Source organism: Callospermophilus lateralis, chromosome 2, assembly GCF_048772815.1.
Source record: "Callospermophilus lateralis isolate mCalLat2 chromosome 2, mCalLat2.hap1, whole genome shotgun sequence".
NCBI classification, from domain to species: domain Eukaryota; kingdom Metazoa; phylum Chordata; class Mammalia; order Rodentia; family Sciuridae; genus Callospermophilus; species Callospermophilus lateralis.
This window is the reverse complement of record NC_135306.1, coordinates 53,542,426-53,569,195: the sequence shown is the minus strand read 5'-3', so window position 1 is coordinate 53,569,195 and position 26,770 is coordinate 53,542,426. Positions and strand designations below refer to the sequence as shown.

At 37.7% G+C, this 26,770-nt stretch overlaps 1 protein-coding gene across 1 annotated transcript in view; it reads left to right on the top strand.

Moving 5' to 3' along the window:
* Positions 1–3,878: 3,878 nt before the first annotated feature.
* Snapc3 (small nuclear RNA activating complex polypeptide 3) overlaps positions 3,879–26,770 on the top strand; it is a 32,692-nt gene continuing 9,800 nt past the window's right edge. The window contains exons 1-5 of the mRNA XM_076845960.2: positions 3,879–4,209; positions 5,041–5,118; positions 15,252–15,336; positions 18,889–18,993; positions 21,885–22,034. Of these exons, the coding sequence (XP_076702075.2) occupies positions 3,893–4,209; positions 5,041–5,118; positions 15,252–15,336; positions 18,889–18,993; positions 21,885–22,034 (735 nt within the window). The 5' untranslated portion in view covers positions 3,879–3,892. The remainder of the gene's footprint in view (positions 4,210–5,040; positions 5,119–15,251; positions 15,337–18,888; positions 18,994–21,884; positions 22,035–26,770) is intronic.

The window sequence follows — 26,770 nt, the reverse complement described above, 5'->3', positions numbered from 1 at the left end:
ATGATGGTGAAATGAAGACATTTTCAGACCTGCAAAGTTTACGACAATTTACCAGCCAAAAACCTGTCATAGGAGAATTACTGAACTGTGTACTCTGACAGAAGGAAAAACCAAATCTAGGAAGAGGATATGGGATCCCCATAAAAGGGGTAAGCATATTAATGTATAAAGTTATGTGTAAAGTGTAAGTAGGGTCTCGATGAGTTGCTTAGGCCTCAGCTTTTGCTGAGGCTGGCATTGAACTCACATCCTCTTGCCTCAGTCTCCCAAGCAACTAGGATTATAGGCATGTGCTACTGTGCTTGGTTACAAGGTCTTATTGCAATAAACAGACAAGTGACGAAAGTAAGTAGTCATTTAAAATCTGTTATGTACAAAGCATCAGGGATAGGGATATAGAAGGATCAAGGTAGGCATAGACATCATGAAAATTTGTTGCCAGTACTACTAAAGAAGGTATGAATGTTGGAATAATCATAGACAATCTTGCCTTGCTTGGGGATAAGGCCTTCACAAACATGTCATTACTACAAGGCCCTGGGTTTGATTCTCAGCACCACAAAAAAGGAAGAAATGTTGAAGCAGTTCTCCCAGTACTTGCTCATTGTCAAAGTGGTAGTCATATTAAATTTAGAGAGTGAAGTGAAAATTTTAATTCTGTAAGAGCCATACAATTTACAAAACTTGTCTTTTGACTTTCATGGTAACGCTCTTGTAGATTCAAAACAGGAAGCTGGAGGAACAGCAAGTGATGGCTTGCATTCCTTATTCATCAAAGAGGTGAAATTCACTAGGCCAGAAGTGAAGCGCTTAGAGACTCTGGAGGAAGAGTTTTCAGAGTGGAAGGATAAAGGAATCCCTACCTTTGAGGTGACAGGAGAAGACTCAAAGACCCAGGAGGACGACATCTTTTACGAGAGGGCAGAAGAGAAAGAAGGGACCTGTGCCATAGAAGAGGAGGGACAAGAGGCTTTGCAGATGAAATTTGATACCTCTGGGGAAGAAGAGTGGTGGGAGTGTGAGTGATGGGAGGATGAGGAGGGGGGCGGATATTTCCCAATATTATGTGAGAAACGCCATGTTCCTGAGACAACTGTAAGGGTAATGGAGGGAGATTATGAAAAGATTATTACTTTCAATTGGGAATGAAATTCTGACTGAGGAGAAAGGAAGTAGGGTTTTTAACATGGAAGACTGTTCAAACACACACATCCAAAGTCGCAGACCTAATCCAGGAAACAAAGAAACTATAGAACAACTGTGATCAGAATCTTCAGAGAGATGGAAGAAGAGATTGGAAAAATTAAAAAAAAAATGCCTTCCATATATCTTGGAAACTAACAATTCAATAGATGATCTGAGAAGTAGAATAGACATCCTTGAAGAAAGATTTGGTAATCTAGATGATGAGATGGAAGAATTGTCTAAGGATACCATACAGATGGCCAAGCAGATAATTAAAAAAGAAACTCTAAGGGAGAGGGAGGATAGATTCAGAAGTGCCAACATCTGTTTGATAGGAATCCCAGAAAAAGCAGTGAAGAGAATAAAGCAGAGGACATATTGCAGGAAATAATTGAAGAAAATTTTCCAGAGCTTCGCAATTATAGTCTTGGGATAGTGAGTGCTCACCAGATCCCCAGCGTGATTGACAAAAACAGACACACTCCTAGGCACATCTTGGTGAAGTTTTTGAATTGTAGTGATAGAGAAAATCCTAAAGGCTTCTAGAGAGAAAAAAGAAATCACCTACAGAGGCACAAGAATCCAAGTAACAGTCGACTTATCACTGGGCACCCTGGATGCAAGAAGTCAACGGAGCAACATCATAAAAGTGCTTCAGGAGAAAGACTTACGCCCTAGAATCCTGTATCCAGCCAAACTGGCATTTGATTTCCAGGGTAAAACAAAGATATTTTTTGATATGGAAGAATTTAGGAAGTTTATTTCTTGTGTACCCACTTTGAAAGATTATTGGCAAAAACAACATAGGTGGCTGCAACTGTCGCTTTCCTCACCCCTACATATATTAGAAAATTGACAAATAAAACATCTCTGTCCAGAAAAAAAAAAAAAGAAAGAAAGAAAAGTCACTAACTAATGAAGCAGTGAAGAACATGCCACTCCCAAAGGTGACTCTCTAGCATATTGACTATTTTAAGTTAAAGGTACTTGAAAATCAGTAGGTGCAAGAATATTGTGACTTATCTTGTTTCTTAAAAGCATAAAATGAAATTTCCATGTGAAATGTATGTATGATTTTGTCAGGATGAACCCAACTACTATTTATAACTACAAAAAAAAATTTCCATGTGAAAGATGCCCTCCTCCACCAGGAAAAAACCCAAAGATGTCCTCTTATACCAGAAAGAAATTTTCATTCTTAAAATCAAATATGGAGAATTGAGCTGAAGGAAATCTGTACAACCCAAACTTGTTAAACTCACCCGTATCTTCCTAGTCATTCTCTACCCAACTAACTCTCCTAGCCTGAGCCCCTTTTCCCTTGTCACAGTTTACTACTCTTCAGTCTATCTCACTGCATAAGTATTTAACTCTCTCTTTGGGTTTTCATTATCATAATGAAGGCTCCTTTGTCACATAAAGCTTGTATTAAACAATACCTGTGTTTTTGTCCTGTTAATATTTCTAATGTTATTTTTTTTTTTTTTTTTTTTTTTTTTTTTTTGGTGGTGGTGCTGGGGATCGAACCCAGGGCCTTGTGCATGCAAGGCAAGAACTCTACCAACTGAGTTATATTCCCAGACCTTCTAATGACGATTTAATTCCCAAGTCCAGCTGACAGGAGAGGTAAAATTTTGCCTTCAGAACTTAATGGGAAAGTATAGTGGAGGAGATGGTCTCAGCGGCAATAGCTCCAAGTCACTTGGCTTCTTTCTCCACTTTCTGTCTTTGCTTATATAATTCTTGCCTCTTTTCCTTGTAACTCTTCTACGAGAAGATACAGGTTCTGTCTAGGATACAATTTTAGGTTCTAACAGGTGAGGGAGAGCTTAGTTGACAGGTTAAAATCCCAGAATATTATGATTGGCTTTAGTTAAGTCACTTGCTCATCCTTTGACCAATCACTGTGGCCAGAGTAGGAAGGGTTATATGCTTGGCAGCCCCAGGAGCAAGGAAAGTCAGGACTGAGAAATGGTGCTAGACAGACAAAAACAGATATCTCCTACAACAATGTACATACTACAACATGGATAAACCTTGAAAGTATTTTGATAAGTGAAAGAAAACAGTCACAAAAAGACTATCTATTATATGATTCTATTTATATTAAGTGTCCAGAATAGATTAATTTTAAAGACAGATTAGTGGTTGGCTCCTGCTGGAGTCATTGAGTTGGGAGTGGTGGCCACACTCCATTGGCACTACTGTGCATATATGCAGCAATGCATAAATACACGCACGAACATGGGGCCTTTGGGGAGGTTCTGAAGGAGCAGGATCTGGAGGGCTGGTTCCCAGTGTCACTCAGGCTCTAGGGCTATTAAGGCAGCAACATAATCTGCGAACACTGGAGTCGAAGAAAAGTTCCGCACCCACCCGGCGGGGCCAGAAGGAAGCTATGACCTGACTCGAGCGAGCGGCTACGTAACCATCGGGGTGGGGAACCAACTAGACCCGCCAGGCCGACGAGAATCGTTCTGGTGCCCAGCACCGCCCGAGCGGAGAACAATGCACTGGGCCCTGCCCACCGAGCCTGGCGAGGCCGCGCCCAGGGCGGCCGCCGAGCCCGCCGGGAAATGTAGTGCCTACAGCTGCGCCCGCACCGCGCCGCCGCTCGCGGGCCGGGCGCCGCTCGCAACTACAAGTCCCGTCACGCTCCGCGAGGTCCTGCTCGCTAGGCTTCTGCAGGGAAGTGAGTGCGGCGAACATGGCTGAAGACTGTTCAGCCGTCCCAACGTGCAGTGGGATGGGTGGCCGGCAGGACCCGGTCCCCAGCCCTGGAGGCTGCAACTTCCCAGAGTACGAGCTTCCCGAGCTAAACACGCGCGCTTTCCACGTGGGTGCCTTTGGGGAGCTATGGCGGAGCCGTCTGCGCGGGGCCGGAGACTTGTCGCTGAGGGAGCCTCCGGCATCCTCGCTGCCCGGGAGCCGAGGGTCTGCTGATTCTGACCTGGAGGATTCCGCAGTGGCCCGGGATCTGGGCTGCAGTCTGGAGGCAGCGGCCGAGCTAAGGATGGTTTGCGGGTGAGTGTGGGTCGGGGACTTGTCATCTTGGCCAGGAGGGGTGCAGCTTTGCCCTCACGGTCCCCTGGGACTCGGGCCTGCTGAGGGCCTGTTCTTTAGACCCTCGATTAAAGGACCTCCTTGCAAAAGCTTTCAACCTCCAGAACCTTCTTGGAACCCTGGGAGAAATCCCAGGATCCAAATGCATACAGTTTCTGCGAGTTAAGAGTAAAGGAACAACAAGATAACAACATAAACGACTAATTTTTCTATTCGCCAATTTTAAAGGTCTCGTTAATAAAGAAAAGCAGCCCGGGTAACAGCGAACGGTGTCTGCCAGACACTTTGACAGTGGAAGAATCTGAAGTAGTGGTGAGCCTGGAGGGGACTTAATCAGAGGATTATTAAAACCCTTACTGTGGACTGTTGGGGAACCTCCTGAGTATGCTATTAGTGAAAAATTACCAAAAAGTTCTTTATGTGAGGTGAAAATATAAAAAATAACTTGTAATGAGCTCTTTCTTCACAGAACTGATTGCCTTCAATTGGTCTATGTCCTTTTCCTTATAAAATATCTGCATAGAAATTATTACCTTGATTTCCAGCTTCCTTTTAGCTGCCTGCTGGATTTTTCCTGACTTCTTAATTATTCAGTGATGTATTTAGGGGTGTGCTCTTTCTTTCTTTCTTTCTTTTTTTTTTTTTTTTGGTACTGGGGATTGAACCTAGGGCCTTGTGCATTCAAGGCAAGCATTCTATCAACTGAGCTATATCCCTAGCCCCCATGCTATTACTATTGACAAGATTTTTTGGTGACTTTTTAAAGTTTTCATTTCCTTCTTTTTGTTTTAGCCTTGATAAACTGAAATGCCTTGAAGAAGGTGAGGATCCAGAAGTTATTCCAGAGAATACTGACCTGGTGACTTTGGGGTATGGATGACTTTGTTCTTGTCATATATTGTTTATTGTTAATTGTCGAGAATTGAACCCTGGGGCCTGCTAGGCACACAAACTATCACAAAGTTACACCACCAGTCCATGTACTATTCATTTAAACATTTTTTTTAAAACAATTGCTTTTTAGTTGTAGTTGGACACAATATGTTTATTTTTCTTATTTATTTTTTAGTGGTGCTGAGGGTCAATCCAGGGATTTGCACAGTGCTAGGTGAGTGCTCCACTGCTGAGCCACAACCCCAGCCTAATTTAAACATTTTTTGAACATTGTATTTTGAAAAGTTAATTAATAATTTTAAAAAGTTACTAAGTAATATTATCCATATATCCACTTAATAAATTCAAATATTGTTACCATTTGGCCATATTTGCTTTAGCTGTGTGAATAATGAGGTGCAGCCATATGTCTTTTTCTCTTGCTATACCATTCAATAAGTTGCAAACATTATGATAATTTGCCCCTAAGTACATGAGCATATAGCTCCTATAAGTATCATTCTTGTACATCATTAGGGTCATATTCCCCCTAAGAAAATTAACAATAAATGTATAGCCCCTCATATCCAGCACACTTTCAGATTTGTGTTTACTTTGTGTATTTACAAAGGTAGTTAATCTGCTTAGATTTGAGGTGCAGGCTAAATACTCTGAAAGTGGGTCTCAATATCTGTGGTAGAGAACGAGTTTTTGTTTTTTTTAATTTTTAATCTTTGACAGATCCATATTTTTGTGAAATACAATTAAAATGAATATTTTTGTTTTAATGGTACTGGGGATCAAACCCAAGGCCTTATGCATGCTAGGCAAGTACTCTACCACTGAGCTACATCCCAGCCCCCCAAGACAAAAAAACAAATGTAAGTTTAAATGTTTATTGTTAATGAAATTCAACAGACATAAAGTTACTCTCTGCTTGTAATGAAAGTTTCTAAATGCTTGCTTTTCTTTTCTGTTCAGATTGAATACAAATAGGTCTCAGATCACTTCCATTCTGCCAGCCACATCTTGAGAAGCCTTGCTTTATGATAATGCTATAGAGAAATTGTGTATAATAGTGAAATTTGTAACTGCTAGTTTATGGTCCACTGATCTTATACCGCCTCAGCTGTGTTTTGTCATCCTTTATCCTACCTCATTCTGCTGTCTCCTCAAATATTTAGGCAGTCATTTCAACTCTGCCTTGGTTTCTTTTGTCAAATCTGTTTCCTTGAAACCCAATACTAGTGTTTGCATTAGTAATGTTTGGAGTACTATGAAAGGCTTCTGTCATCCTAAGTCCCATCATTTTCCCTTCTGATTTATTCACAATTCACTTGAGTATGCTGTTTGTTTAGGAATTGCCAGTGACTCTACAACTTTTGTGTGAAAAATTTTAAACTTTTTTATCTAGACATTGAAGGTTTTCACAGATAGCCCAAATCCATCTTCCCAGATTTTTTTAAAATTTTTTATTTTGAGACAGTGTCATCAGTAAGTTGCTAAAGCTAGCTTTGACTTGTAATCCTCCTTCCTCATCCTCCCAAGCCACTAGAATTGCAGACATGAGCCACCATGTCCAGCCAGATTTATTTTCAACCACTTACTCTTTCACATGGCTCAAGATGCACATGACCTCTTTCTCATCTGAAACCTACTGCATTTCTAAAGCCATATGATTCCTTTGCAGAGCACCACAACCCTTTCCTCCCTTAGGAAATCGGTGTGTCTATATTGCCTTGAATTCTAACATGTCTAAAGTCTTGGGGATTGACATGAGAATGCAGATTCCTTCATCCATGTATTGTCCTAAGTCTGCTGTATTGCCTTGCTACAGTTGTTCTGTACTATTGTTGGATTTGTCTAAAATGTACATCTGATTATGTTATTTAAAAACTTCTGATGCCCTTAGGCTAAAGTTCTGAATCCTTAAGTGGCTCACAAAGGCCTCTGTGGGATGGATTTTGCTGATCTTTTCATCTTTATCTCTGTGGTGTTCCAGCTATACTGTGCTGTGTTTCTATTCCTTGGAATGTGCTCTCTCCCTCCAGGAATTTGCATAAAACAATTACTCTTCCTTACCCTCCTGATCTTGCTGACTTCAACTCATCCTTCAAGCCTTAGCTAAATAAATACTTAGATTGCTTGTATGTTTGTGTAGCATCCCATGCCTCTCTATTGCAGTACTCATCTATACTTTTAAAATTTTTTGTCTTAGCTATACCTAAAAGTTCCATAAGCAGGTCCAGGGATATAGATCAGTGGAATAGTGTTTGCTTAACCTTCTTGAGGCCCTGGGTTCAGTTTATTCCATAAACTGTATCTGTCAAACTTATTGCTCTTGCCCCAGGTCCTAGATCTGTGGCACATAAAAGGGAGTCAATAATTTGTAGAATCAGTGGAATAAATGAAACTTTCATATGACTGTGAAAATGATTTTTAGAGATAGACTGAAGAAAAATGGTTGGCGATAATCATAAGCAAAGCAGTATTATGCTTTTACTATTATTAACACATTAATTGACTTAAAAGTATTTTATTAAGCCATGTTAAATAGCGGTGTTAAGACTACTTAATGCATTGATTCCTCTGACTGCTTTCTACTGCTAGGACACATGGGTCTCCTTCATTGTCTTCCAGTCCCTGCAATCTTAGGATATGTGGGTCAAATTATATATATCATCTAATGTAAACGTTGTCGGTGGAGTACTTAGCTGGGATTGTTTTGACACACTGCAAAATTGTTGTGTTTTAAACTTAGCTAATATTATTATTTTTTTAAAATTTGGTTCTGGGGTTTGAATTCAGGAACACTCGACCACTGAACCACATTCCCAGCCCTATTTTGTATTTTTTATTTAGACAATGAGTTGTTTAGTGCCTTTCTTTTGCTAAGGCTGGCTTTGAACTTGAGATCCTCCTATCTCAGCCTCCTGAGCTGCTGGGATTACAGGCATGAGCCATCAAGCCCGGCTAATGTTAATCTTAATAGTCCTATAAAACATTAGACTTGTTGCAAAAGCCTAAATTTTTGTCTATTCCTCCTTCTGTAAATCTTCCCTCCCCACCCTACTAAAAACTTAATGTAAAAACAAAATTTTAAAGTAAGTAAATTTCTGGTGCCTTTTCTTCCTTGCATCTGGTGAAAGAACTACTTGACTCAATTTATGCATGTAAGGGAAAAAAAATGTATACTAAAGATTTGATTCTTTGATACATGCTACCCTCCTTAATCCATAACAAGTTAAATAACTATCTCCAATACTTTTGAAATTTTTTGACCACTTAAAACAGAAGATCTTAATTCTTAGGAGTCAAAGAATGAGAATTATTACTACTGTACATCGTGCTATTACAATTTAGCTGTTTCCCAAAAGTTTCAGCACCCTTACTTTTTTTTGGTACTGGAGATTGAACCCAGAGGGGCTTTACCCCTGAACTGTAACCCCCGGCCTGTTTTTTATTTTGTGTTTTGAGATGGCATCTCACTTAAGTTGCTGAGGCTGGCCTTGAACTTGTGATCCTACTGCCTCAAGACTTCTGAGCTGCTGGAATTAAAGGCATGCATCACTGCACCCAGCAAACTCCCTTACTTTTAAACAATAATAATTTCTATTATATTATTTTGCCCATCCCCCTCACTTCTGTAGCCAAAAAAAGCACCGTTTACTGATCCAGTATATACTAGAATATATACTGGACCAGTAAAAGATGAAAAGGAGACATTTTAGAGTCCTGCAAGGAAAAGAGAACCACAAAATTAGAGGCTTTACAATTCTTATCCTATAACCAAAACAATCATGAACAATTTTTAAAAACTAAATTCTTATATATCTGAACTTTGACAGAAAAGAATACTGTTAAATTAGGAATCTTGTAAACTACCACCACAACTCCAAAGTAGCACTAAAACAAACAAGAGGAAATAAAATCCAAAGAGAATTTACTGCTGAAAATCAGGAAACAACTGTTTATTCAGATCAGCTTGAGAAACTATTTCCTTTTCCCAAAAAATAACCAGGAAACAGAAGCAAGCTTAGGTCTATACTCAACACAATTGAATATACTCAAGCATTTGAGAGTATAGAAACACCTTGAATTAGAAATTTAAAAACTAAATGGAAGAAAAAATAAACTAAGTGAAAATGATGGTGAAAAGGAGAAATGGAAAAGGGACTGTGGCATGTGTAAGAAAGAAATAAAAGAAAAAGATAGAATTATAAATGAATAAATAAGGAGATACCCTAGAGAGATACTCAGATGAAAATTTAATGAGAGTCTATGAAGGAAGGCTTGAAAACAACCAAGAGAATTGAAAATTATATAAAGTATAATGAGAGAAAGTGTTGAGAATGGAGGACAAGTAAAGATGATGTATTATCAGAGTCCCTGGAAAAGGAAAATAAAGCAGTGGAACAGAATTAATGTTTAAAAATAGAATCTAAGAAAAATTTCCATAAGGGAAACAAAAGCTAAAATTTACAAAGTGAAAGGCTCACTGCGTATGTGGGAAAATTAACCCAGAATTATCAACTTGGAAATATAGCTTAGTAAAACTGCCATATTTGTCAAAGATAAATATAAAATCAGCAAGTCTTCTAGGCAAAGCAGAAGATAACCTACAAAGGCAAACTTACAAAAAGCAGAAGATGTTTCGGAGCTAACATAAAAAGCAAGAAGACAATGTAGCAATATTTTTTAGGAATTTATTTATTTTCAGAATTTTATTTATTTTTGTTTGGTTTGTGATGCTAGGGATTGAATCTCAGGGCCTTGCATATGCTAGCTGAGTACTCTGCCACTGAACTACGCCCCCAGCCATTGAACTAAGGACTTTATATTCAGTTGAGGTATATAAAGTATTGAAGATACAGAAAAAGTTTTCAACATGCAAGAACATGAATAATTCCTGCAGCATTTCTGAGGAAAGACAGGAGGATAAGCCTCATCCAACCAATTGATGATTGAAAAATTTTCAGCAAAATGACTAATAAGGTGAGGATAAGTGTGAAAGACCAATGTACAGTGTTTGTGTGTTGAAATATAATATTGCAACTAAAAGAAAGAAAAGAGATTAATGTGTAGGCATTAGATGGGTTTTAAATAATTCTGAGGGGATAGGGAAAAATCCTGACTCAAAGAGGCTAAAAATAAGAGTTGAACAAAAGTATATCAGAGACCAGTCCCAATGCTCCAAAGCCTTGAAGAAAGACACTTTTATCTTTTTGATGGTATAAGGGTTAAACCCAGGGTTATATGCATGCTAGGCAAGTACTCTACCTTTGAACTATATTTCCAGCCTGTCTATTTATTTGGCTATTTTTTGATGCAAGGTCTTGCTAAGTTGCCTAAGCCTACCTTGAATTTGTGATCTTGCCTCAGCTTCCCTAATAGTTGAGATAACAGGTGTGTACCACTGCACCCAGCTCAAGAAAAGCTTAATTATTTTTATGAAGCAGACATGGCACTGATGCTTAAACTAGATGGGGACAGTACAGTGAAAGAAAACTTGATACCAGTGTTATTCAACACAAAATATCAGGTAATTCAACACTATATTAAGAAGACTCTATGCCATTTCCAAGTGGGATTTATTTCAGGAATGGAAGTTTGGTTTAATATGAAGTCTAAAGACAAATCACTTGTTTCCAGAGATGCTGAGAGGCTTAAAAACATTTAACACTATTCCTTATAAAACATTCAAGGAAATAGAAATTGGAAGGATGCTGTTCTGACATGGTGAAATACATGTAACTTAGTTGTTAACCATGTGTCTTATTCAATAGAGAAGTAATCCGGGAATTTCAACTAAGATCTGTAACAAGGAAAGCATGCCCACTATTACCACTACTTTGCAACATTTTCCTGCAGGTATTAGCTGTTGCAGTTTACTGGAAAAATCGATTAGAGATATTAGAGTAGGTAAAGAAGTAAAAACTAGGGGCTGGGATTGTGGCTCAGTGGTTGAGCGCTTGTCTAGCATGTACAAGCCCTGGGGTTTGATCCTCAGCACCACATAAAAAAATAAATAAACAAAATTGAGGTATTGTGTCCAATTATTTCTAAAAAATAAATATTTTTTTTAAAAAAAGAAGTAAAAACTCCATCTGTAGATGATACAAGTGTACCTGGAAAATCCCAAAGAAATTAATGCTAAAACAAAACTAAGAAATTTATTAGTGAAAGAGAAGAATACAAAATTGATATATATAAATCAATAGCCTTGCTAGGTACAGTGTTTCATTTCTGATATTCCAGCTCCTTGGGAGGCTAAGGCAGGAGAATCATAAGCTGAAGGCCAGCCTGGGCAACTTAGTGAGACCCTCTCTCAATAAATAAAGGGGATGTAGTTGAGTGATAGAGCATTTGCTCAGTGTGTGTAAGGGCCTGGGTTCAATCCCTAGTATTGCAAAAAAAGATAAAAAAGAAAAAGAAAAAATCGCCTTCATATATTGGAAAAAATGCAGTTAGAGGACATAATAGTAGAGAAAATGTCATTTGCAATTGCAAAAAGTCAAATACTTACAAATATATTTAACAAGAAGTATATAAAAATTATGTGAGGAAAATTTTAAGACACTGCCGAAAGACTCAGAACACTTGAATAAATGAAAGATACTCCCTGTTCTTGGATAGGAAGACTAAACACAATGAGTCATTTCTTTCTGAGTTAAAATTTATAAACTTAATGTACTCCCAATAAAAATATTGTTAATAATAAAAATTATTTTATGGAGTTAGACAAGTTGATAATAAAGTTCATATGGAAAACATAGAAGAAGACCTAAGAAAATTTGGGGTAGAAGGGAAATTATAAAGAGTAGTGGTTTTATTAGATAATAAAATACACTTAAGACTTTTTAAATTACAGCAATGGGAATTGGCTCATGAATAGACAAATTGTTCAACAAAGCAGAATAAAGTCCCAAGTTAGTAAAATACATAAGAAAGTTAAGTATGACACTCTTCCCAAGAACATACTCCAAACAGATTAGAGATCAAAATATATGTAGAGTCCGAAACATACAAACCTTAGTGGAATAAAACTGATTGAAATTCAGAGGAATTTTTTTAAATGTTTATTTTATCTATTTAAAAAAATTTTTTTAATTGTTGATGAACCTTAATTTAATTTATTTATTTATATGTGGTGCTGAGAATCAAACCGAGTACCTCATACATGCTAGGCAAGTGTTAGTTCTACCACTGAGCTACAACCCCAGCTCCTGAGGAACTTTTTTTAATTGATAAAATTGACGACCTAATATTAAAAATTTTTTCATGGCAAAAAACCAAAAATCCATGAAGTCCAAAACAGCTGTCAAGCTTAGAAAAAGATATTTATAATATGCACCATAAAAAGCTAATATTCGTGGGCTGGGTTTATAGCTCAGTTGGGAGAGTGCTTGCCTCGCATGCACAAGGCCCTGGGTTCAATCCCCAGCACCGTAAACACACCCCAAAAAAGGTAATATTCCTAATATGTGGAAACTGCTAACAGTCGAGGCAAAAAAAGACACAAACTAATAATTCATACACACACACACACAAAGATAAAAGTAGGGTCTGAGAATGTAACTCAGTGGTAGAGCACTTGCTTGGCATGTACAAGGTCCTGGGTTCAATTTCCTGCACAACAAGTTTAAAAATGAAATTGACAAACAAACATTTTTAAATTTTCTATCTACCATACTCATTAGAGAAATGAAAATTAAAACTGCATTGAGTTGCCTTTACTAGCCTATCAGTGACTGTAAATTTTAAAATATGCATTATTTTGATAAGGCTGTGGGAAACAGGTGTTTTCAAACATTGCTAATGAGAATGCAAATCGATCCAACCTATATGCACTTCCCTTTTGACTCAGCAGTCCCACTTACAGCAATCTATACTGAAGATATCCCTCCAGCAATAAGGAAGTAAATGTGTATAAGGTTATTGTATTGTTTACAGTTGCGAAATATTTGAAATAACTTATCTCCACATACATAAAAGAGTATCAAACACACTGGGAGATTCACACAGTGGAATATTTTGCAGCTATAATAAATGATGAAGGATGAACCCAGAGAATGATTTCCAGAGAGGATTTATAATAAGTGAAGAAAGCAAAACCCAAAGCAGATGCCACCCTTCATGCAAAATGATGTGCGGGGTATAATTCACTGGTTCTCATCTGTAAATTTACATTTTTATTGCCTGTTCTGTAAAAATAGACCATGACCCCTTAATATTTTTCCTTTGGGACTGGCGCATTGTTCAGCTGTTCCAGTGAAAAAGGGCAATGAATAGACCTTGGGGCACTTGAGGGATCTGATGTGCTGGCTCAGCATGGTCCCACAGTGCATATAGCTTCCCCAGTGCCCAGCCCCTGCAGTGCACTGCAGTTTTTCCCTGCTACCCACTTCCTTAAACAGTTTTTTTTGGCACCATTAAAGGTGGATTTCCAGCAAGTTCCACTGATGTAGCACTGCGGCAACTTTTTTTTTTTTTTTTTCCATTCGTTGAGTCATAGCCAGGTCTCCTGCACTAGTTCTGGATCTTAGTCCTTAGAGGAGAAAAGGACTTCTTGGGCCTTCTTACCCAGTGCTAGGAGTAGGGTGTTCCTTTTGTCTACAATTCCCTTTGCTTCCTTGCAAATCCCTCTTTATTCCAGTCTTTGGTTAAACTTAATAATTCTTAGATTAAGCTTTCTCTGTTCAAATTACTGTTCGGTTTTTTCCTCCTAATTAAACTCAGAATGATATAGAAGAAGCTAAAATTAAAAAACACAGGTATTTGAACAAAAGAAATGGAAAGGATAAACCAGAAGTATAGAGATTGATTGCCTGTAGGAGGCAGGTGGGAAAGGGGCAAAAAGAAGAAAGAAAATGGCATCAGGTTACTAAGGACAAAGAAGGCTTGACACCTCTGACTCTTTTGTGCCATAGTAGTTTTACATCTCACGTACCCCAAAAGTAATCAGACAAAACCAACCAGGATGTACAAGGGGTGCCCCAAAATAGAATAAAAAAGTCTATCAAATGAACCTAACTCTATTCCAAATGAATAATTACCAACACTGAAGAGGAGGGGAAAGAAGGAATTAACTTAAGTCTACTACATAAGGAAATCTCTGTACTGATGTAAGACCAAGGACAAAAAGAACTGTTCATGAGTTAGTATTTCTTATTGGATTCATGGGATTTATTTTTACTAGAATTAAACTAATAAGTAGATTGCCAATCGTGAGAGCTGGGTTTCTCTCTTGAGGAAAAAGAAGTTAAAAACAAAGAAGGCTACAATGAATCCTGTGGTTTTAGTTTGAACTCCCTCATTTATTCCCCAAACTGGCGATTAGGCCCTGGAATGCTCTACTGTTGAGTTACATTCTTGATCCTTTAAATTTTTATTTATTTTTTGGTACTGGGGTTTGAACCCAGGGTCACTTTTATCACTGAACTGTCTCCCTATTTCTTTTCAGTTTTTTATTCTGAGACAGTTTCGTTAAGTTGCTGAGGCTGGCCTTGAACTTGTGATTCTTGTGCCTCAGCCTCCTTAGTCACTGGGATTATAGGTATGTGCCACACATCTGGCTTATTTTTTAATTTTGAGATGGGAACTTGCTAAGTTGCCCTGGCTGACCTTGAACTTGTGATTCTCCTACCTCAGCCTTCAGAATAGCTGGAATTACAGGTGTATACTACCACACCCAGCTCTTGATTTTAAATATATTATAGAAATACAGTTCCTTGTGCAGGCTTGAGTTAGCATACATATGTATATTTCCTTCCTGTCTCAGGACAGACTCAAGGGGAGGAAGGAAAAATAAGTGATGCCTGTGGGATCCTGAGTAGGAATCTGGAATGGGCAACGGAGAGGCATTGAATTAAATTGTGTGAAGGTTGGAAAAGGTCTGTAGTTAATAATGTTACATTAATGTCATTGTCCTATTCTTGATCCTTGTCTAATCATATAGGATGTTAACTTAGGGGAAGCTGGGCAAGAGATATAAAAGAACTCTTTGTACTGTTTTTGCAACTTCTCTTTGTCTTAAACTAGTCTACAGTAAGAAGTTTAAAAAGATTTTTATTTATTTGAAGTCCCAAAAAAGAATGTTAAACTTTGATTTTTTTGTGTATCTACAACAGGGTTAGAAAGAGGTTCCTAGAACATCGGGAAGAAACCATAACGATAGATCGTGTTTGCAGACAAGAAACATTTGCTTATGAGATGGTAAGACTCATCTTTTTTACCGGTGTTTCCCAAGAAACACTCAACTCAGTCATTGGATGCTATTAGTAATGACTATATGGTAGCTTTGTATTAGATGTGCTTAGTTGAAAAACAAACTCCATTGAGACTAAGAACTAGTTAGAGAAAAGGACTCAAAAGAACTCAGTTAAGCACATACTTGACTCACATGGCTCCCTTTATCTCTGCTTTTGGTTTGGTCTTATTCTCATGAATGCTATATTTGTGTCCTTTTTACCATCCTATTCCTACCCTTTTTGTTCTGTTTCTGATTTTACTTTAACCACACTCTTAATTCATTATGTCATGTATAAAACCCTAAGAAAAATTTAAGAAGATGAATATTGAGGAATTAGAAGCTACTAGATACACTGAGCTCAGCACTTGCCATGTGCCAGACTCTGTGCTGGGCACTTGATAGTGCAGAAGGGCAGGAATTGTTTCTCCCACTTTATTTCTTTAAATTATGGTAGAATTTAACATAACATAAAAATTATTGTTTTAACCACTTTTAAGTGTTCAATAAAATAACATTAAGTACATTTCATAAAAGTATGTAGTCATCGCCATTGTTTTCAGAACTTTTTCATCATCCCAGACAAAATTCTATACCCATTAAGCAATAACTCACAAGTTTCCCTCTCATAGCCCCAGGTGACCACTCTTCTCCTTTAAATTTCTATGAATTTGCCTATTCTAGGTACCTCAGATAAGTGGAGTCAATATTTGTCCTTTTCTATATGGCTTATTTGGTATATTGTCTCAAAGGGATGTTGATTTTGTATCCAGCTTCTTTGATGAATTTGTTTATTAGCTGTGTTTTGATTGGTTTTGGGTGTATGTGTGTGTGTGTGTATTCTTCAGGGTTTTGTACAAGACTGTGTCATCTGTCATCTGCAAACAGAGATATAACTATTTTTTCTTTTCCAGTTTGGTCACCTTTCTTCCTATCTTTATCACTGCTTTCCCCATTCCTCTGGCTAAAGCTTCCAGCACTGTGTTGTGTACAAGTAGGAAGAGTGCACATTTGTCTTGTTGCTGATGTTAGGGGGAAGGTTTTGTCTTTCACAATTGAATATGATGTGTATGACCTTTTGTATTGTGTTGATTCCTAGCTGAAACAGCATTTGAGAGAAAAAGACCAAACTAAAAACAAGGCAATGTCATGTTTTGTAAAAGACTTTTTCTACATCAGTTGAGGTGATACGCTTTTTTCCTTGTTACTCTGTGAGTGTGGTGTATTATATTGATTGATTTGCTATGTTATCTTACATCCTAAGAACAAATCCCACTTGATTGTAGTGTATAATCCTTTAAATATACTGCTGAATTGTGTCTAGTATTCTGTTGAGGATTTTTGCATTTATATTCATAAGGGATGTCGGCCTGTAGTTTTCTTTTTTTGTGGTATCTTTGGCTGTGGTGTCAGGGTAATTCTGGGCCTATAGAATGAGTTAGGAGGAGTTCAGTCCTTTTCAGATTTCTTCTGCAGAACCTGAGAAACATTTGGTATTAATTCTTCCTTAAATATTTTGTAGAATTCACATAGTCATGTTTTCTGCTCCTGGACTTTCCTTTTGTAGTTGTAGATGGATAGCATGCCTTTATTTTGTTTATTTATTTATATGTGGTGCTGAGGATCAAACCCAGTACCTCACACATGCCAGGCAAGCGCTCTACCACTGAGCCCCAGTCCAAACCCGAGAGTTCAGACTTTTCTTTTATATCCTTCTTTTTCTGCCAGGCATGGTGGTGCACATCAATAATACCAGCCACTCAAGAGGCTAAGGCAAGAGAATCTCAAGGAACTTGGTGACACCTTGTCATAAAATAAATATTAAAAGGGCTGAGGGGCAACTCAGTGGTAGGGTACTCTGGGTTCAGTCCCCAGTACTGCCAAGGGGGGAAAAAATTCTTTTTCTGTGAAATCAGTAGTAATGATTTTAACAGTTTGAGGCTTCTTTCTTTCTTTTTAATCAGTCAGTAAGAGTTTTGATGTTTTTTCAAAGAAATCAGCTTATTTTTGTTGATTTTTTTTTCCTATATCATTTTTCTATTTTCTGTTTCATTTATCTTCACTCTGTATTATTTCCTTTTAATCTCTCTCTGCTATTGTTGAATGAAGAATTCTGTATATGTCTTATTAGGTCAAATTGTTTAAAGTGTTCTCTTCTTCTTCTTCTTCTTCTTCTTCTTCTTCTTTTTTTTAAAGAGAGAGAGAGAGAGAATTTTTAGTATTTATTTTTTAGTTTTTGGTGGACACAACATCTTTGTATGTGGTGCTGAGGATCAAACCCTGGCCGCACGCACGCTAGGCGAACACGCTACCGCTTGAGCCACATCCCCAGCCCCTCTTCTACTTCTTTATTAATCTTCTAAGTGAAGTATTGAAATTTCTAACCATTATTGTAGAACTGTTTCTTCAATTTTTTTTTTTTTTTTTTTTCCCCAGAGACATAGTCTTACTTAGTTGCTTAGGCTAGTCTTAAGCTTGTGGTCCTCTTGCCACAGCCGCCCAAGTCACTGGGATTATAGGTGTACCATTGTGCTTAGCTGGATGGTACCTTTATTAATATATAATGCTCTTCTTTGTCTCTTATAATCTTTTGGCTTGAAATTTGTTTTCTCTGACCAAAAAATATGTGTGTGTGTGTGTGTGTGTGTGTGTGTATGATATATATATATATATATATATATATATCTCCAGCAACAACTGTCTTTTGTTTATTATTTACATGGGATATACTTTTTTTGAACTTTCCAATCTGTTTCTAAAGTGAGTGTCTTTTAGACAACCTAGAGAGAAGCAAGGTTTTTCTTTTTTGTACCAGAGATCGAACGTAGGGGCACTTAACCACTGAGCCGCATCCCCAGCTCTTTTTATTTTTCATTTAGAGACAAGGTCTTGCCAAATTGCTGAGGCTGATGCTTTGAACTTGCAGTCCTCCTGCCTCAGCCTTGAGCTGTTGGGATTATAGGCGTGCACCACTCCACCCCCATCAAGGCTTTAAATCCATTTTACCAATGTGCCTTTCTAATAGGAAAGTTTAATCCATTGTATTTGAACTAATTACTAATAAGAAACACTTTACTTCTGCCAGTTAACTATTTGTATGTCTTATGTACTTTCATGTTATGTATAGAATTTTTGTGGTGTGCCATTTTGATTCTCTGCTTTTCTGTATATATTGTAGGTATTTTCTAGTGGCTACCTTAGGGATTCCAGTTCAATCCTGCCTCTGTGTGTGTGTGTGTGTGTGTGTGTGTGTGTGTGTGTGTGTGAGATCTGAGGATCAAACCCAGGGTCTTTACCAATGATCTACATCCCTAGCCCTTCTTAGGTGATTTATGTCACATTGCTAGCAACAGTTCTACGAAATAAATACTTTCTGTTTTTTCATAGATGAGATTAAAACTTTGAGCTGTTTGACTCAAGCCTTTGCTACTAAACATTGTACCATACTACCTCTTCCATACTACCTCTTATCTGTGTTATAGTGTCTGACTTCAAGGTCTCCATATTTTTTTCTTCAGGAGTCACATGCTATGGGGAAAAAACCTGAAAATTCAGCCGACATGATTGAGGAAGGAGAGCTTATCCTGTCTGTGAATATCTTGTATCCTGTTATATTTCATAAGGTCAGTAGTAAAACCTTTTGAATTTCATGGAAATTGTTTTTGGATTATTGTGCTTACTGAACCCAAGGCTTTGCACACATTAGGCATGCGCTCTGCCACTGAGCTATATACCTCCAGCCTCTCTACAGGTAACTTTTCACAAAGGGTTTAATTATTCAGAGTCACATTCCTTAGGCTTCAAAATAAACATAAGCATATGCTGTCTCTCAGGCATATTATTTTTAGAGCTGACAATTCATATTCTTGGTTTTTTGTTGTTGTTTTAATGAGGAATAATAGAAATAAGGTCAAATTTCAAACAATCTCTTGATTATAATTATAGGCTTGGAATGCATACCTGATCTCTTTACTAGAAATAACTGAAAGTATATATAAATCCATAGTGGTTCTTTTTTTTTTTTTTAAAGAGAGAGAGAGAGAGAAAAAATTTTTTTTTTTAAATATTATTCCCTCTACCTCATATCCTTTTTTTTTTTTTTAATATTTATTTATTTATTTAGCTATTGGCGGACACAACATCTTTGTTTGTATGTGGTGCTGAGGATTGAACCCGGGCCACACGCATGACAGGCGAGTGCGCTACCACTTGAGCCACATCCCCAGCCCAGAGAGAGAATTTTTTAGTATTTTTTTTTTTTTTTAGTTTTTGGTGGACACAACATCTTTGTTTGTATATGGTGCTGAGGATCAAACCCAGGCCACACGCATACCAGGCGAGCACGCTACCACTTGAGCCACATCCCCAGCCCCCACAGTGGTTCTTAACTCAATTCTTTTGTTTGTTTTTTATTTGTTCTTTTTAGCTATTCATGACAATAGATTGTATTTTGACGTATTATAAATACATGCAGTACAACTTTCCTTGCGGTTGTACATAATGTGGAGTTACATGGGTCGAGTATTCATATATGAACATAGGAAAGTAATGTCCAGTTCATTCTGTTCCCCCCACCCCTCCCTTCCCTTCATTCCCTTTGTCTAATCCAAAGTACTTCTGTTCTTCCCTACCCACCCCACCCCACCTTGTGTGTTAGCATCCACACATATCAGAACATTTTGCCTTTAGTTTTTTTTTTTTTTAATATTTATTTTTTAGTTTTTCGGTAGACACAACATCTTTATTTTATTTGTATGTGGTGCTGAGGATGGAACCCAGTGCCCCATGCATGCCAGGTGAGCGCGCTACCGCTTGAGCCACATCCCCAGCCCTGGCCTTTGGTTTTTTAGGATTGGCAAGATTGGTTCATTTCACTTAGCATGATAGTCTACAATCCATTCATTTACTGGCAAGTGTCATAATTTCATTATTCTTTATGGCTGAGTAATATTCCATTGTATATATGTACCTACTCAATTAATTTTATTTTCCTTTTTTTTTTTTCCTCCCTTTTTTCTGCTAACGAGGATTGAACTCAGAGGTACTCAACCACTAAGCCACATTCCCAGCCCTATTTTTAGAGACAGGGCGTCACTGAGTTGACTAGCACCTCATCGTTGCTGAGGTTGGCTTTGAACTTGCCATCCTCCTGTTCCAGCCCAAGCCTCTGGGATTAGAGGCATGTGCCACCACGGTGCCTGGCCTCAATGAATTATTTTTTTTTCTTTTCTTTTTTTGGTACTGGGGAATGAGATGGTGCTCTACCACTTAGTGTCATCCCAGCCCTTTTTATTTTGAGGCAGGGTCTTGCTAAGTTGCCCAGGCAGGTCTTGAACTTGTGATCTTACTACCTCAATCTCTAAGTAGCTGATATTACATACAGGTATGTTATATCTGGCATGAGTACGTATTCTTGATTCCTCAAATGTGTCCTAAACCCTGATTGAAATATTACCGTTCAGCTGTCCATGATGGCTCGTGCCTATAGTCATAGTGACTTGAGAGACCAGTGCAGGAGTATCACAGGTTAACAGACAGTTTCAGCAACTTAGTGAGATCCTATCTCAAAAATCAAAAGGACTGGGCATTTAGTTTAGTGATCAAGTGACCTGGGTTCAATCACCTGTACCAAAAAAAAACAGAGAGAGAGAGAAATATTGCATTGTACTTATAAATAAATAGGCTTTTATGAAGTGTCCGCAGTGTATTTAATACTAATTACCTTGTTTGATTAGTATCTCAAATTACCATTTAAAAAAATGAAACTTTTGGGTTTATAACCTGAGTGCTTGACTTCAGTGATACAACCTGTAGGAAAATTTCAAAGACGAAGCTGACAGATGTGGCAAATAAAGTTACATTCTGTAGGCTCTTAATCCTTGGATCAGCTTAGTGGCATCTTGATCATACACTTAAACTAGAAGAATTCTGTGGCCAGGTATTTCACTTGTACTCATGGGATTTTAATTTGTGGAGGTGATTGAGAAAGAGATTAAAGCCATAGAAAGATGTTTATTACTTAAATTTCCTAAGAGAGGGCGCACCACATAGGGCTACAGAGGGCAGAAAGGAGAGGAGAGACCTAGAGCACAACCTGCAGGAGTTTCTGCAGCAGCAGCCAGGTAGGGCAGGGAAAATATTTAGGACTCTGTGGTTTCAGTAATTGCAGTGAGTTGCGGGCATAAGGCTGGCCCTTGTCATCAGCTGCCTGACCCTGGTTAATTTAAGCTGACAGCACCAGGGAAATACTGGCTGGGTTTGAGGGTTAGACAAAGGAGGTGGTTTTAGAATATGGGCTGTGGGCCTCAGGGGAGTTGTAAACAACTTTTACCATTAGTTTGGTGATATAATTCATGGAAGTTTTCAGACAAATTCACAGTCTGAGTAAACAGAACACCAAGTTATAAGGATTAAGAAAATCAGTAACTTCATTTAGATCTGTTTATAACAGGATTTCTGGTTTAAATACTTTTACTATAAGTGGACATTTACTTATTTACTGTTTGACTTTTAGCACAAAGAACACAAACCATACCAGACGATGCAGGTCCTGGGCAGTCAAAAGCTTACCGAACTGAGGGATTCGATTTGCTGTGTCAGTGACCTCCAGATTGGTGGAGAGTTCAGCAACACTCCTGACCAAGCTCCTGAGCACATCAGCAAAGTAAGGTGATTTCCTGCTCCTCCCCACAAAAAACCAACAGTAAACTAAGGAAATAGTGGTTACTCTGGCAGGTTCATCAGTGTTCTAGTCAGTGCTTCCTTCTGTGTGATTCCATCAAGCTGCTGACCTGCCTTTCCTTCTCTACATCATCAGAACTTTTTCACAGAAGTCATATTCTTATTTTGACTTCCTCATTTCTCATCAATTCTAAGAACACTCCTGCTCTTGACCACACAGTTATTTGACCAATTAGTGCTTTTTTTTGATGCTGGGGCATGCTCAGCAGATGGTCTACCACTAAGCTACCCAGGCTCACTGTTGCATTTGACTTTCCTGTTCACTCCCTCTTGTTTCAAACTCTGGGAGTTTTAATCTGTCATAACTACCCTTAGCATAAAATTGCCAGAAAGCCTCAATAATTGCTCCCCTTCTTCACATTTCTCAGAGTGTAAAAGGGCCTGTTAGTACAGTGACTAACACCAAACAGGGAGATGATAGATGGAGTTGGTCCTTGCTAGTGTTTGTCCTGTGGTGTTCTCCACAGGACAGAGAAACCTTGGATACTCCTCTAAAAGGAGCAGAGTTGACAAGCTGGCTGTCCTCAGAATTTTCATTACTCATCTAAGCAAGATTCTTCTGTGTCTCAGCATAGAGCACAGGTGAACTAATTCTGTTACCTAATACAACCTCAGGCCTAACTGACCCACTGCAGGAGAAAGAATCTCTTCTGTAGAAATGTAAAGAGGGATTTAGAACAGTAAAGATGGAGATAGAGTTTGGACAAGAACCAACACAGTCTCCTGTTTGCCGGTTCCTTTTCCACCAGTTACATCAATTTTTATCTCTTTTAGTTTGACATATAAGGCCTTTTATAATAGTGATTCCCAAATTAACTCCTTTCATACTTCCTATCTCTATATCTTGGGCTTCATTCAGCACATTGAATTTGTGTGTCTTCCTAATGCATCCCATACTTTGTCATGCCTCTGGGTATTTCAACACCTCCATGCATCTGGTGAGTTCATACTCATATTTCCAAATCCAGCTCAAAATTCACTTACTAGGCAGTTTTTCTTGACTGTCTTCTCTTTGCCTCTCTAGCACATTTTGATTTATTCCATGCTCATATTACAATATACTGATGCTGTTTGATGTGTGTCTGTCTGGCCCACAGGCTGGCTGTCTTCTAGTCTTTTCAGTGATTGACATAGAGACTATCATCATATCTTATATACAGATTAAAAACTTAAAATATTTTTGAGTTACGTTGAAAATGATTTTTTAAGATATTTAGGTTCTGGGGCTGGGGTTGAAGCTCAGCAGTAGAGCATTTGCCTCACACATGCAGGACCCTGGGTTCGATCCTCAGCACAAAAAAACATAAAAATAAAATAAATAAAATAAAGGTATTATGTCCAACTATAACTAAAGAATAAATTTTTTAAAAATTATAAAAAAAGATAATTAGGTTCTTCAGAGCTGCCAGGTCCAGTGCTTTTGAAGATGATTATGATGAGAAATAAGAGGAATTTCAAGACTCTACAAAGCAGGAAATATGAGATTTATTTTTTCTTCAAAGGAGAAGCAAACAGCAATCTTCTGCAAAGCTTCTTAATCTTCCCCCACACAAAGTGATAAAATCAATTTAACAAGAAAAATCTTAATTCACCCTTGTCATTGCAACCTTGTCATCAATACACTGAGTAGTTTGAGTCGGATTTGGGAATCAGTCTTAACCTCCGTGAAACCATGGAGATTGTTTTCAACCAGGTTTAGTTAATTTATAGTTTGTACATTGATGCTAATGCCTTGTTTTCTAAGCAGGGGCTAAATGACTCATGGTACCATTTCAAAATATTTACACATCTACTGTAGTATTATTTCTGCCTCTTCCATCTGGTAAGATAATACCTTCTTTTATTGAGCTAAGTATATGAGAACTACCACTATTTTACAGGTAAGGAAGAGTTCAGAGTACTGTTAGGAGTTGCCGCAGGTCAATAAGCAGCAATGGAGGCTGAATTCAGATCCCTGTCATTTCCTCTTGAGAGGCCCATGTTCTTTCTTCTTTGCTATGTGGCTGGCATTGTACCTGGTTTTAGATGTCTTTCTCTCCTCTTTTGTTTACTTAATCCATGAGTGAAATCTTAAGCAGTGCTGAATAAAATACTTCTAGTGCATGGACTTCCTGGAATCTATTCGGAGACCTTTCTTGTTTACTTCTGGTTCTTTAGCTATATTTTAGAAAGGCAAATGCATATAAATTAGATTTTGCTAATGTTATCTTTTAGCCTTGGAAAGATTTTTATTTCATTGATTGGAGCCTTTGTATGGAATTTTTTTTTTTAAGGTTTTTGTTGGAAAATTTCAAACAAACCAACAAGAAAGAGAATAGTATAAAGAACTCTTATGTACCCATTACCCACCTTCAGTATTTCTCGATGTCTTGACAAAATTATTTCATGTATTCACCCTATGGTATCATAATACCTAAAAACTTCGAAAATAATGGAGTTCTCATGCTGTCAGGGACAGGGATATATTTGGCATATATTTCATTGGCAACCGTGGAACAAATTAGGAAGCTATAGCTTTTATGACTGAGGAAATAAGAATTTTTATTCCAACCACTAAATTTTTTTTATTTTTTATTTTTAGTTGTAGATGGACACAAAATACCTTTATTTTTTTTTAATGTGGTGCTGAGGATTGAACCCAGTTCCTCACACATGCTAGTTAAGCACATTACCACTGAGCCACAACCCCAGCCCTAAATTTTTTTTTTTTTTACATTTTTTTAGTTGTTGATGGACCTTTATTTTATCTATTTATTTATTTATATGTGGTGTTGGGAATTGAACCCAGTGCCTCACATATACTCTAGGCAAGCACTCTGCCACTGAGCTACAACTTCAGCCCCTAGCCAATAAATATTTTAAAATAAATTTCATATGATAGGACTGGGAGAGTTTAGTCAATGTCATTAATCTCTTTTAAAGCCTTAAAATGTAATATGCTTTGCTATTTGTTTTTGGTCCATAATAGTTCAAGAATAGAGTAGGTTTTTAAAATAAACATCACTGCCAGTAGCCAGGCACAGTGGTACACAGCTACAATCCCAGCAACATGGGAGGTTTGAGGCAGTAGGATCACAAATTTGAGGCCAACCTGGCAACTGTCTCAAAATAAAAAGGGATGGAGATGTAGTTTAGTGGTAAAGCAGCACTGCATTTGATTCCCCAGTACCAAAAAAAAAGTTTTTTAATAAATTTTTTTAATGGTTCCTCATGTTTTAATGTCTAATCTATTTACCATTTCTACTTTGCATAGATTAGTCAATCTTTTTTTTTAATATTTTTTTTTAGGTGTAGATGGACACAGCACAATGGCTTTTATTTTTATGTGGTGCTGAGGCTCCAGCACCCAGGTCCCGCCTGTGCTAGGCAAGTGCTCTACCGCTGAGCCACAATCTCAGCCCTGATCAGTCAATCTTTAAAAAAAAACAAAACAAAACATTTATTTTTAGTTGTAGGTGGACACAATATCTTTATTATTTTGTTTTTATGTTGTGCTGGGGATTAAACCCAGTGCCTCACGCATGCTATGCAAGCACTACCACTGACCCACAGCCCCCGCCCTCAAGTAAAAAAAAAATCTAGGGCTGGAGATTGTGACTTAGTGTCTTGACACTAAGCCCAGTAGAATGCTGGGCTAGCACATGTTAGGCACTGGGTTTGATCCTCAGCACCACATAAAAAATAAATAAATAAAGGTATTGTGTTCATCTACGATTAAAAAGTATGTTGTTTTTTTTTTTTTTTTTTAAATCTATAACCGTGCTTCTTCAGCACTTCTTTTCCAAGATCATTTTCCTCACAGCAGATTACAGGAATATCTCTGAAATTCTAATGTAGCTGATTTGAATGTTTTTGAGCAAGTAAATTACTAGTAAATAGCTTAAAATTACACACAAGAAATTATCTTGGGCTGGGGATGTGGCTCAAGCGGTAGCGCGCTCGCCTGGCATGCGTGCGGCCCGGGTTCGATCCTCAGCACCACATACAAACAAAGATGTTGTGTCTGTCGAAAACTAAAAAAATAAATATTAAAATTCTAAAAAAAAAAAATTGTCAGATGACCATAGTTAATTTGTAAATGAAAACAGTAACTACAAAGTTAGGTTACACTAGATTAACAAAAGAACCTGTGTGTTTACGTCCCCCAGCCCCCCTTCCCCAGGGCCTCATGCATGCTATGTAAGCACTTTAACAAAGAGCTATCCCAGCCCTTTTAAAATTTTTTGAGACAGGTACTCACTAATTTGCATAGGCTAGCCTTGAATTTGTGATCCAGAGCCTTTCGTATAGCTGGGATTATAGTTGTGTGCTTTGTAATTAATTATGTCAGTAGGCTTTAAGTTGTTTAAATTACATAAGAATTACTTCTCTATAAGTATTTTGTAATGATCAAAAGTTTTATTTATTTATTTATTTATTTATTTATTTATTTTTTAAAGAAGGGGCTCAAAGGCTCTTTGCCCTTTTTAGAGAGAGAGAGAGAATTTTTTTTTAGCTTTTTTTTTTTTCAGTTTTTCGGCGGACACAACATCTTTGTTTGTATATGGTGCTGAGGATCCAACCCGGGCCGCATGCATGCCAGGCGAGCGCGCTACTGTTTGAGCCACATCCCTAGCCCTGATCAAAAGTTTTATATACACCAAACTTTTATTACCAAAA